Raw genomic sequence first — 13,672 nt, forward strand, 5'->3', positions numbered from 1 at the left:
AATCAATTGGGGAGATCTTGCAGCAGAGGGGCAGCGAGAATTCGGGAGGACTTTCCGGAGAATACCAACAGAAAGGCAGAGAGAGCTTGCAGAGATGCAATGTAGTGGCTGGGAGAGCTGACGTTGGGTCAGCCTGGGCCCACGCAGCCCTGATGCAAAGCCAGAAGGACCGACGTAGAGCAGAAAAGTTGTTTGTCAAGCAGAAGCCAGAACTACCGGAAACAGCTGAACTGCCGGAACAACCGGGATAGCTGACACAGAGGGCAGGAGAGCTGACGAAGAGCTGATGCAAGGCCTACGTAGGGCCAACGCAGAAGTAGTTAGGGTTAGCCAATCTTGTTGCCGGATCAGCCAGAATTCTGCTAGGTGAAGTGAGGTAAAACTCACTTAGATTTTCCACTAGAATTTTCTTTGTAAAGGATTGCTAGATGAGCATCCCAGATTTGTATTTAGATATTTCTCCTGCATAATAATAAACCCTCATAACTGTTGCACCAGTTTTCCCGCATTGGGTTTTTCCGGGGACTATAGTGTCCAAAAATAAGTGTCTTATGTATCTTGTTCTTTGCTCTGTTTTTTGTTTCATGAGATCAAATATTTAATAGTGTAGGCTGCAGAAGTAATTTGCTTCAGTATTCAGAAAAATAACTTTGATGAATGTAATTTAAAATCAAGTAGGTGAAGTAGATTCAGATTTGCTGCAGTAGGGGTTCCTTTGAGGCTAGGAATTTTCACAATCCGGAGTAGAATGGAGTAGCAGAATGGAAAAATATAGCTATTGTTGGGGCATCCAAATCTATGTTGTATGATCAGGATCTACCTAAGTATTTATGGGCAGAAGCTTGCAAAACAATGGTGTATGTCCAAAATAGAACTCCTCATAGAGCATTGAGGAAGAAAACATCCGAAGGGGTCTTCATAGGGAAGAAGTCGAAAGCCAGTCATCTCAAGATATTCAGAAGTGTGGCATATTGTCACACTCCAGACGAGAAGCGCAGTAAATTGTATCAGAGTGCAGAAAAGGGGTATCTTGTAGGATATAGCAAGACCTCAAAGGCATACAGAATCTACATTCCTAGTAGCAGGAAGATTGTAGTGAGGCGGGATGCAAATTTCATGGAGGATAGAGCTTTAAGGAAATCTCATGAGATGCCTACAAAAGATCAGTTAGGAGATGTTCCACTAGTCCAGGAACAACACGGAGGACAGGCAGGAGGCCAAACACCTGGATCGAGTACAGTGACCAGTACTAGTATTTCCTCAGAAGGAGGAAATCCAGATAGTTCTCAGCAGATGGAACAATAGGATCATGAGGAGTTGATTGAGCTTCCCACCACCAGTAGTAGAACCAACAGAGAAGTATGATAGACATAGAGGGATGTGGAGGAGTTTGTTGGAGCTCCTAGAACCGAGAGAAGGCAATGTAGACAACTTGACAAATACCAAGCATTGGTAGCTCAAGTTGAAGAACCCTCTAGCTTTCAGGAAGTTCTTCAACACCAAGTATGGGTGGATGCCATTGTAGAAGAGTATAACTCTATCATGACGAATGATGCCTAGGAAGTAGTACCTAGACCAGAGGATAGATCAGTTGTAGGATCACGATGGATCTACAAAATCAAGTATGCTGCAGATGGCAATATAGAGAAGTACAAGGCTAGGTTTGTGGCAAAGGGATATGCTCTGTTGAAATTTCTAAGTCTAACCATTAGAAATTTTATCTGTATTCTTCTGGTTTATTTTTCCTACTTGTTAATTTCGAACAAGTTATTTAAACATATAAACATCGAAATAAACACAATACAGTCTCAACCATCTACAGATCAACAACTGAAAGAATAACAAACACACAAGTGACACTGTTATTTTTGGATAACTCGCCTCTGGAAAAACCCAACATGGGAAAATTGGTGAAACAATTTTGAGGGTTTATTTTATTATGCAGACTATCCTTGAGTACAATTGGGTGCCAAACTAGCTCACCCAATAGAGAAAACTAATTGGCAGTAATACCTCTCTATTCAGAAGCAGATATTCAAAAAATCTGCCCCACGAAATCCTCTCCAGCACAACTGAAGGACTGCGTCAGCCCTCCTGGCCTCTGCGTCTGCCTCAAACCCCTCTGTGTCAGCCCTTTGAGGCACTGCGCAGCCTCTACAACCTTCTGTGTCACTCCTGCTACCCTCTGCATGGATGACGCAGGCCCTTCTGCCTCTGCATTGTCTCTGTTGGGCTCTGCGTGGCCTGCTCTGGTTTCTACGTCTGCCTCTCTTCCTCTGCGCAGGTCTATCAGCATTATCTCTGCCTCTTTGTCTAGTACTCATTGCCCATCGCTGCAAACTGATCACTGATTCAACTTTACTTAGCAACCCCACTCTAGTAAATCGAATGACTGATCACTCTGGTGTGTTCTCCAACTGACCCTCAAGCCTCCTCTTATACTTTTCCAATTGGTAGTTCAATGTTGGAATTTCTAAGTCTGACACGTTAGAAACCCTTCATGCACTTCATTGATTTATTCTTACCTACTTGTTCTGTTAATTAACAAGTTATTTACCATGTAAATATTGGAAATAAATATAAGTACATGCTCAACACATTACAAATCATCAACTGAAGGAAATAGAAAAAGCGCACAAGTGACACCGTTATTTTTGGACTAATGTCCCCAGAAAAACCTAATGCGGGAAAACTGGTGCAGCTATCTAAGGGTTTGATTTATTAAGCAGTTTCATAATACAATCTAGGTGCCAAATCTGGCTCACCCAACAGAGAAAAATCTCGGCAGTAGTACCTCTCTAATCAGAAGCAGATATTCTGGCTAAAACCTCGGATAAACACTCTAGTAGCTTCATAGCTCCAATATGCCCCACGAAAACCCAACGTCAGCCTCTAGGGACTGCGTCAGCCTCTCTCTGGCCCAGCATTAGCCCAACGTCACCTTGCCTTGACTTGCGTCAGCCCTCTGTCCCTCTGCGTCACCCACGTTGGCCCCTTTGAGGCATTGTGCAGCTCCTGGCTGCCTCTGCATGAGCCCTGGATGGCTCTATGTGAACCCTTGGCTGCTTTTGCGTCCCTCTCTCCGGCTACTACGCTGATCCTCCTGGTGCTATCTCAGCCTCTCTGCTTCTATATTTACTGCCCCTCAGCTGCAACTCTGATCACTCTCTCAACTTTCTCAGCAAACTCAACCCCAGAAAGTCGAAATCTTGATCTCTTGGTGTGTTCTCCAAGTGACCCTCAAGCCTCCTCTTATACTTTTCTCGTTGACAAATCAACGGTCGAGATTAAGTCCCTAATCAACGGCTAAGATTAGATCTGGCTTGATCCATGCCTTTTGGACCATTCTAACACAGCTTTATATTAATTCACATTAATATTTTATTTTCCCTAAGTTTAGACTTAGGGAATCCATTAAAAATTTTAATTATTTTAATATCTCCCAAACTGTTTAGAATCTGCCCAAACCCTTTCTGGGTATTGGAGATCTCATGTGCCTTAGCCTCTCCACCAATTTTCGTCACTAGAGCACATCCGATGCTACCCCAAATTAGCACTCCCTCTTAGCGAGGACTGTGCTCTAGTAATACTCCTCACTGAATATCACCTTGATCATCTGGCATCAGTCCATGTGCTGATGCTGGGTCTATTGCCCATCATCTGCACTACTGCATCTTGTACTGCTACCCATGGCCTTGCCACTGCCACTGTTGCATCCGTACTGTAACTCCCTCTGCATTTGTGCTGCTGCCCATGGCCCTGCCACTGTCACTACTGCATTTGCACTGCAACCCCTGTCATCATGCTGCATCGTGCTGCCCATAGCACTACCATTGCCGATTGCTGCACTGCAGCCCAGTTACTGAGAAGTAACTGATCTCCCAACTCTGACATTTCCATCAGGCTAGAAACACTCCCGATGTTGAAGCTCCCTCTACCACTGACAAGTGCTCCCTCTCTGACCTCTGTGTTGCTGCAACAACTCTATGCATCTCGCACCGTTGCACACCTCTTTGTGCCATCCTGCACTGGTGCAACACTTCCGTGCTTCTCGCACTGCTGCTTCATGCTGTCCTGGGAATCCTGCATTGTAGCTCCCTCTCTCGCTCCATTCGCATTTGTCTCTACTAACATCCACCAGCACTGGTACTCCTCTTCAGAGCTCCCGTAGCAAGGTCTAATCCAAAAGGCTGGGTACCTCGAGGATTCTGCCCATCATCGCCTGTAGTCTACCTGACTACAGCTCAATGTCTCCCCACTTCTTTTGAAGTGGAACATGAGAACTCATGGCACAATCATCGTTTGTTTCCACTTCCTTCTCTGCCCTTGCTGGCACTACCTTGGTCTCGGAGCCCTCTCCCTTACTCTTCTTCCTTGGACACTGGGTCACATAATGACCCAGTTCTCCACAATGGAAGCATTTGACCTTGGAGAGGTCCTTCTTCTTTCGTTTCTCCTACTTTCCCTCTGATGCTAGGGCAACATCCTCTTCCTCCTCCTCCTTGATTCTTATCCCTCTTGATTCTTATCCCCTCGTCGATGCTTCCCGCCTTGCTTAGCGTTTTGATCTCTTCTTCGTGAAGAGCAGCCCACATTTCTTCCCAATCTGGAAGGGTTGGCTTGCCTAGCATACTTTGGACAAATACCTCCTAGTCTTCCGAGACTGCATTCAGGGTTGTTCTCACCATCAATTCTGGATCCGGCATTGCCCCTATGGAAGTCAGCTGATCCCGGATCTCTTTCAGTCGACCGAGGAAGGGTTGATCTGTTCTCCCTTAGTCATCTGGTATGCTCACAATTGATTTTCTAATAGCATCTTCCTTTGCATGGAAGTGTGCTGATACAACTTGGTCAGGGCCTCCCACATCTCCTATGTCGTGTTCTCGGCAATATGTGGTACTATATGATCCTTGACCCCATCAAGGATGATACTCTTAGCCCTCGCCATTGCATCCTCTTACTTGTCGTTATCAGCCGGGTCAACTGGGATAGCTATCATCCTCAAGGCAAAGTAGTTGACACGATTCCTGTCTAGTACGGATAAGATTCTGGCCTTCCAGACTACGAAGTTTGAGGCTCTGCCCAATCTGTCCTGGTCTCTTACTCCGTGTAGTGCCATTTCACTGCTCCTCTACTTCCCTCCTGGAAGCAGTGTTGATAATATCGCCGAAATATCGGCGATATTCGCAAATATCGCGATATTTTCGGCGAGCCGAAATATCGCCCCGAAAAAATCGCGATATTTGCAGGTTTTGAATTTCGCGCGATATTTGCGAGATTTCGGCGATATTTTCGTATATAGCGCGAGACGATGGTAAATATCGCCGGCGGCCTTTATAAATTGGGTTTTTGGTTTTTGATGCGTCATTTCGTTTTCCGATTTCGGGAGAGCTGGAGACGCTGCGAAGGAGGGTTTACAGGTATGCTCCAACGTTAATATGTATTATGGAGTCCCTTGTGAATCGTGATCACTTGGTATTGCAGATTGTAGCATTGATATTGCAGAATCGCAGATTGTAGCGTTGATAAATCATAATAGATATTGTGAGGGTGGCAGCGTTACATGTTTTTCCAGCACCAATGTTAATGTATTAAATTATTAATGCCCAACATTATTGTTGAAAAATGCAACGCTCATCTTGCAATCACTCATCGGTAATGGGCACAAGTTACAACTATGCATGGAGCTTGGAACCTTTACATGGTTCTGCGGCCTGCCTATTTCTAAAGTTTAAACTTTAAACAGATATCATTACACGGCTGCATGGTGTTTTTTGGGGCAAGCTATCATGTAAAAGTTTTAACTTAAAACTAGTACTAATATGATCGTCCTTCTCCATATGATTTGGCCTTTGATAAATATCCAAGGTCTGGACAAGGCTGAAACCAAATCTATCCCCGTCTTCAAGGTGTAACTTCAAATATTTGTCCTCAAAATCATTCTTCAAACCAAGTTTTGTCCCTTTTGGTGGTTGCTCTAAGAACATACTTTGTATCCCCGGAAGTTTTCTGTTTCTCTTAGTTGCATCACCATTTGCACCCAATACCTCAAAACGAGCATCATTTCTGCATATAAGTTCATGGTTTATGACTGATGAATACATTGAAAGATTCACATCTTCTTGATGGGCTGGATAACTCCATTCCTGAGCAGAGGAAAAACTGGTATGGTTGCTGGCATAAATAACAAAGGATCTTGAATTTTTTGGCTGGTAAAATCTAGAAGCAGTAGCAATTTATCACCACATGACTTCTATCTAGACAATTTGGATCTCCATACACAACAGTACGACCAGTTCTGTCTCTCCAAGAGTTGTAGACTTTGCTTTGACCATGTCAGTGTGATACTATTATTGGAATTATCTCCAAATCTAAAACTATGCAGAAAGCCATCTTCAGGGAACATTGCAATATTTGTCCCAAAAGCATAATGACTTCTTTATCCAACTAGAGGATATGGACCATTTAATATATGTGATGTTGTTTTGTTTGAGTCCTTGATTGGACAATTATCACTATCAGGGATCAACAGGATATGTGATGTTATTTTGTTTGAGTCCTTGATTGGACAATTATCAATTTATCACTATCAGGGATCAGCAGGATTTGGTATCGCCTTTGAAGTTTGATGTATCATTTCTATTTGACATCATATATATCAGTGTTTTCTTCATATTTATGTGCCAATGTGTTTAGTTCATGTTCTTATTGCTTTATATGTTTAGAAATCTGAAAAAAATGAATATATTATGCATTTTTTATGCTTGCCGATATTTGCCGATATTTTGCCGATATTTTCGCCGATATTTCCGATAAGATATTTTCCGGACCCTCGCCGATATATTCCCTGATACCGATATTATCAACACTGCCTGGAAGTTCTCAGTATGACTCTTTTGAGCCTCGATGTCCCTCCTGGAAACCCTTTTGCCAATGTCGAGATGCCCCTCTCCAATCGTCTGTGCACCTGCAACATTGATCTGGATTTCTTGGCTAGAAATCCACCTAGGGAACAACTCCCTCTACCTTGGCCATGCCCTGTTAGGTATTGTTCTGACTACAGTACCCCACCAGCTCCACTCTGCAACTTACCCACAGCCTCCTAAACCCCAACAACCTGAAGGTTAGAGCTCCTAGGCTCTTCACAATCCCGACACCGGAAAATCAACTTCCTTAGCCAACTGTGTCAGCCCTCCTGGCCCCTGCGTGGGTCTGTGTGAGTTTGCCTTTGCCTCCCTCTTGATGACGCAGGCAATGCATCACCCCTTCCTCGCTGCTACTCTGCTAGGAACAACCTCTGTCACTTGGGACAACTGTTTTCTACCACTGTTGCTCTGTTCAGCTGATGTCCTCAGTTCTCCTATGATCTGCAACCTTGTTATGATACCATGTTGGAATTTCTAAGCTTGACACGTTAAAAACCCTTCATGCACTTAACTGATTTATTCCTACCTACTTGTTCTTTTAATTAACAAGTAATTTACCATATAAATACTGGAAATAAATACAAGTACATGCTCAACACATTACAGATTATCAACTGAAGGAAATAGAAACAAGCACACAAGTGACACTATTATTTTTGGACTGATGTCCTCCAAAAAACCCAATGCGAGAAAACCGGTGCAACTATCTGAGGGTTTGATTTATTAAGCAGTTTCAGAATACAATCTAGGTGCCAAATTTGGCTCACCCAACAGAGAAAAATCTCGGCAGTAGTAATTCTCTACTCGAAAGCAGATATTCCAGCGGAAACCCCAGATAAACACTCCGGCAGTGTCACAACTCCAATTTGCCCCACGAAACCCCAGTGTCAGCCTCTAGGGACTGCGTCAGCCTCTCTCTGGCCCATCGTTAGCCCAACGTCACCCTGGCTTGGCCTACGTCAGCCTCTGGAGGCACTGCGTCAGCCCTCTAGCCCTCTACGTCACCCACGTTGGCCCTTCTAAGGCACTGCGCATCTTCTGGCTGGCTTTGCATGAACCCTTGGCTGCTTCTGCATCCCTCTTTGTCTACTGTGCTGATCCTCTGGGTGCTATCTCTACTTCTCTGCTTCTGTATTCACTACCCCTCAGCTGCAACTCTGATCACTCTCTCAACTTTCTCAGCAAACCTAGCCCGAAAAAGTCAAAATCTTGATCTCTTAGTGTGTTCTCCAAGTGACCCTAAAGCCTCCTCTTATACTTTTCTCATTGACAAATCAACGGCCGAGACTCAGTCTCTAATCAACAACTAAAATTAGATCTGGCTTGATCCATTCCTTTTCGACCATTCTAACACAATTTTATATTAGTTCACATTAACTCCATGAAAAATATTAATTATTTTAATATCTCCCAAATTGTTTAGAATTTGCCCAAACCCTTTCTGGGTATTGGAGATCTCATGTGCCTTAGCCTCTCCACCAATTTTCATGGCTAGAGTACATCCGATGCTACCCCAAACCAACATTCAACGAAAGAGATTACATCTCTAATCAACGACTAAGATTAAATTTGGCTTGATCCATGTCTTTTGGAACCTTCTAACCTAGTTTTATATTAATACCCATTAATATTTTATTTTTCCTAAGTTTAGACTTAGGAACTCCATTAAAAATATTAATTATTTTATTATCACCTAAACTGGGTAGAATCTGCCCAAACCATTTATGGGTCTTGGAGATCTCATGTGCTTTAGCCTCTCCAACAATTTTTATGGATAGAGCACATCCGATGCTACCCCAAATCAACACTCCCTCTTAGCGAGGATTGTACTTTATCAACACTCCACACTAAGCATCACCTTGATTATACGGAACCGGTACTTGTGTTGATGCTAGGCCTCCCCGCCCAACATCCTCTGCACTGCTGCCCATGACTTTGCACTGCTGCATCCGTATGGCAACTCCTCTTGCATCTATGTTGTTGCTCGTCCTATCTCCCAACACTGCATCTACACTGCAACCCCCTCTCATCATGCTGCATCGTGCTACTGCTAATCACTACTGCACTACAACTCAGTTATTGAGAAGTAAGTAACTGATCCACCCAACTACTGACATGCCTGTCAGGCTAGAAGCACTCCCGATGCTGAAGCTCTGTTTGCCTCTATCACATGCTCCCTCTACTGCCTCTGCAACAACTCCCTGCATCTCGCAACGCTGCAAACCTCTATGTGCCATCCTGCACTGTTGCAACCCTCTCTGTGCCTCTCACAGTGCTGCCGCCTGCTAGCCTTGCGCTGCCCGGGGACTGCTGCACTGTAGCACTCTCCGCCACTTCATCGACATCCGTTTCTATCGACATCTGCCAGTCCTGCTACTCTCTCTTCGAGGCTCCCGTAGCAAGGTCTAATCCAAGAGATTAGGTACCTCAAGGATCTTGCCCCTCATCACCTATAGTCTTCCTGACTACAGCTCGATATCTCCCCACCTCTTCTCTAGATGTGCCTGAGCACTCATGGCACAATCGTCATCCGCCTCTACCTCCTTCTCCACCTTCGTTGGCACTGCATCGGAGTCAGACACCTCTCCCTTAATCTTCTTCCTTGGACACTGGTTCGCATAATGACCCAGTGCCCCACAGTTGAAGAACTTAACCTTGGAGAGGTCCTTTTTCTTCCTCTTCTCCTGCTTCCCACAGAAGCCAGAGCTGCATCCTCTTCCTCTTCCTTCTTTATCCAGACTCCTTTGATGCTACTTCCAGTCTTGCTTAGTCGTCTGATCTCTTCTTGGCGAAGAGCCACCCACAATTTTTCCCAATCTGGAAAATTCGCCCCGCCCAGTATGCTCTGGACAAATGTCTCCCACTCCTCGGAGATTGCGTTTACTGCGGTCCTCACCATCAAATCCTGATCTGGCATGGCCCCTATGGAAGTCAGTTGGTCTCGGATCTCCTTCAATCTCCCGAGGAAGTGATCTATCTGCTCCCCCTTTTGCATCTAGTATGACTGTACCTGATTCTCAAGTAACATATTCCTTTGCACGGAAGTACGCTGGTACAATGTCTTAAAGGTGTCCCACATTTCCTTTATCTTCTCCTTTTCGGCAATATGTTGGACCACATGATCCTTGACCCCATCAAGGATGATGCATTTCGCCTTAGCCATTGCCTCCTCGTACTTCTCATTATCAATTGGGATAGCCACTGTTCTTAAGGCAAAGGCCTTGATGCGATGTCTATCTAAAATGGACAGGATCCTAGCTTCCCAGACCACAAAGTTGGACGCCCCGTTCAACCTGTCCTGATCCCTCAGTCCATTCATGGCTATCTCTTTGCTCTACCTTTTGACTCCTCCGCGTCTCTACTTCACTCTGAAAGTTCTCTCTTCGACTCCCTCTGAGTCGCTACTTGTTAAGTTATGGTATGTTCTATGCTTATAACAGTTTACTTCTTTTTCTTATTATATTCCACAGATTAGCAATCACATATACATAAAGTAAAGTGCAGATAGAACATTAAACGATCGACAGAAAACAAGCCAAGACAAGAGACACAAGATGTGGCGGCTAGCCAGGGACAAACCCCACAATGTGTGGGGAAACCCTTTGATCAAATCTTCTTTTATCTTCAATAATTCAACAGAGAGAAACAGTACAATAAATCTGATTTATATCAGCAATAGCAAACCCTAGATCAGCAGCATCAGCATTAGCGGCTTCATTATCAAACTAGGGCAAACGGTATCTTGAAAATCGTTCGTCGGATTGACTTCATTCCACCACCAAAAGTTGCGGCTTACAGAGGAGGTTCAGATGAACCTACAGTGCAGTTCCAAAGAGGAGATCTTCTAGGCCACGCAGGTCAATCTTTACTTCTGCAGTTGCAGCTTCAGTTTCAGCAGTTTCCGGCTTCAAACTAGGGCAATCGATATCTTGCAAACCGTTCATCGGATTGACTTCATTCCACCACCAAAAGTTGCGGATTTCAGAGGAGGTTCAGATGAACCTACAATGCAGTTCCAAAGAGGAGATATTCTAGGTCACGCAAGTCAATCTTTACTTCTGCAGTTGCAGCTTCAGTTTCAGCAGTTTCCGGCTTCAAACTAGGGCAATCGATATCTTGCAAACCGTTCATCGGCTTGACTTCATTCCACCACCAAAAGTTGCGGCTTTCAGAGGAGGTTCAAATGAACCTACAACGCAGTTCCAAAGAGGAGATCTTCTAGGCCACACAAGTCAATCTTTACTTCTGCAGTTGCAGCTTCAAATTCAATAGCTTCCGGCTTCACATGTGTGAGAGAGAGACCCATTTCTGCACAGTAGAGAAGAGACTCATTTCTGCGCAGTAGAGAGAGAGAGATGTGATGAGAAGTGTGAGTTCAAATGAGGAAAAGTCCTCTTATATTTATACACAACGTTGGTGGGTGAATAGATGTGACTGTTGGGCTTCTGAGCCTACATGAGTTGTAGGTCGGCTTGACAATAATTCCATAATCAAAATAAATTCATATATCCATGAATACTTATCGGAATCGGATGATCTTTATATCAATCCTACACCTCTCGACGAGAGGAATCTAATAAAAATATTATCAGCCATGAATAAGATGACCCACATGAAGTTTTGCCCTGGTTGCCAATTTTAACACTCCCTCTCAACCATGGAGAACTTCATCTGCAATCTGTCTATCGGTCGTTACTATTCATCCATCAAATGCACTGCCCTGTACAGCCTGACCCTTGCCCTGCTCTGCTCTATTCTGCCTGTTCTGCTTTGTCTTGTTCTGCCCTGCGCTGATCTGTACTGTTTTGTTCTGTTCTGCTCTGCTCTTGCATTGTGCTATTCTCCTATGCTTTTGTCCGAATTATGAAGAAGAAGAAATGATCGAGGATGTATCATACTGACTCAAAGTCAGTCTCAGAGTATGTACCACTGGTCCTAGACCAGTCTCAACCAACCCGAAGTCAGCGTCATAGTGAGTACAACTCCACTGGTCCTAGACCAGTATCATCCTCCACTGACTCAAAATCAGTCTCAGAGTGCGTACCACTGGTCCCAGACCAGTCTCAGTCGACCCGAAGTCAGCTTCATAGTAAGTACCACTCCTACCACTAGTCCCAGACCAGTGTCACAGTCTCACAGAGTGTACCACTGGTCCCAGACCAGTCTCAACCGACCCGAAGTCAGCGTCATAGTATGTACCACTCTCACTGGTCCCAGACCAGTACTGCACTGACACGAAGTCAGTCTCGGAGTATGTACCACTGGTCCCAGACCAGTCTCAACCGACCCGAAGTCAGCGTCATAGTATGGTACAACTCCTACCACTGGTCCCAGACCAGTATCGCAGTCTCAGAGAGTGTACCACTGGTCCCAGACCAGTCTCAACCGACCCGAAGTCAGCGTCATAGTATGTACCACTCTCACTGGTCCCAGACCAGTATCATTGATCCCAGATCAATGGAGGTCATCCTAGCATAGGGAGTACGGTAGATACAACGATGCATCCATCGGTACTACTATGGTCCCTAACTTCATTTCCCTGCTCATTGATCAGATGAGAGGTACTTCCCATGAGTCCCAGACTGCATGGGTAGGATGCCTCGACAGGAAGACTAATCAATCATGTCCTCACAGGAGAACACATCAATCCTGCTACAATCGCCGTGGAGAACACATCAATCCAGGCCTCACAGGAGAACTAATCATCCTGCTACACAGGAGAGCGAATCATCCTGTTCCACAAGAGAGCGAATCATCTTGTCCCACAAGAGAGCAAATCATCTTGTTCCAGTGTGCACCACCAGGGGAGGGTGAGTCACCCTGTGGTCATATGTTGCTCCAGTAGGAACCGCAAGCCCTCAGAGCTCCCAGAGCTCCATGTATACAATATGTAGAACCCTTGTACAAAGGTTTCTTGCCGACTCCAAGTCGTTTGGGAAAATCACATATTAGATCTTTCCTCGGGGCTTTGACAAGGTGTATCAACCTGTACATCATCTTAATGTGATGGAGCTTCCTTGCTCATCGACTTACCATATCCCAGATGATGTCTATCTGCTGGAGCAATTGACGAATACAGGATTCCTCAATAATCGAATCCCACCTCTGGTTGTTACAGAGAATCACAGTGGTATCCAATGTAAATCCAAACAGCTCACTGAAGAGCTTTCGCAACCAGACTGCCTCACACGAGGTTATGCTAGAAACAATATATCCTGCTTCGGCGGTGCTCAAAGCCACCGACTTCTACTTCCTGCTCATCCAGGATATCGAAGCAGATCGCAAGGTGAAACAGTACCCGGAAGTGCTCTTACGGTCCACCACACTGCCTGCCCAATCAACATCAGTATATCCAAGTAGTCTCACATCTCCGGCAGTGTATCTTAATCCATGAGAGATTGTGTCCTGAAGACATCTCAGAAGATTCCTGGCATCAATCCAGTGAGGCTCAACCAAATATGAGTTCACAATGCTAACTGTGAAACATATGTTCGGACGGAGGTTCAACAAGAACATCAATGCGAATGAGTTTTTGAAACTCAGAGGCATTTCCCAAGTCTGGTCCAACATCACTACCATATAACTTCTAAAAGTTAAGATCCTCGAGGTAGTCACAGGGTTGCAGTCCATCATACTGAATCTTTCCAATATATTTACCACATATTTTCCTTGAGATAGGAAAATTTCCCTTGGCTTCTGCCACACTTCAAGTCCTTGGTCCTTCATTTCAAATTCAGAAGCCATCT

At 44.7% G+C, this 13,672-nt stretch overlaps 2 protein-coding genes across 2 annotated transcripts in view; both read right to left on the reverse strand.

Annotated features, from left to right (window-relative positions):
• LOC149234361 (uncharacterized) overlaps nucleotides 1-9,287 on the reverse strand; it is a 57,854-nt gene extending 48,567 nt beyond the window's left edge. Inside the window, exon 1 of the mRNA XM_089460981.1 lies at nucleotides 9,161-9,287. Within this exon, the coding sequence (XP_089317107.1) occupies nucleotides 9,161-9,287 (127 nt within the window). The remainder of the gene's footprint in view (nucleotides 1-9,160) is intronic.
• LOC149234360 (D-xylose-proton symporter-like 2) overlaps nucleotides 1-13,672 on the reverse strand; it is a 301,095-nt gene that overhangs the window by 156,892 nt on the left and 130,531 nt on the right. The gene's annotated exons all lie outside the window — the stretch shown is intronic.

Source organism: Pinus tabuliformis, chromosome 8 (assembly GCF_031772625.1).
Source record: "Pinus tabuliformis cultivar Carrire ecotype Pingquan chromosome 8, CPIR1, whole genome shotgun sequence".
NCBI lineage: Eukaryota > Viridiplantae > Streptophyta > Pinopsida > Pinales > Pinaceae > Pinus > Pinus tabuliformis.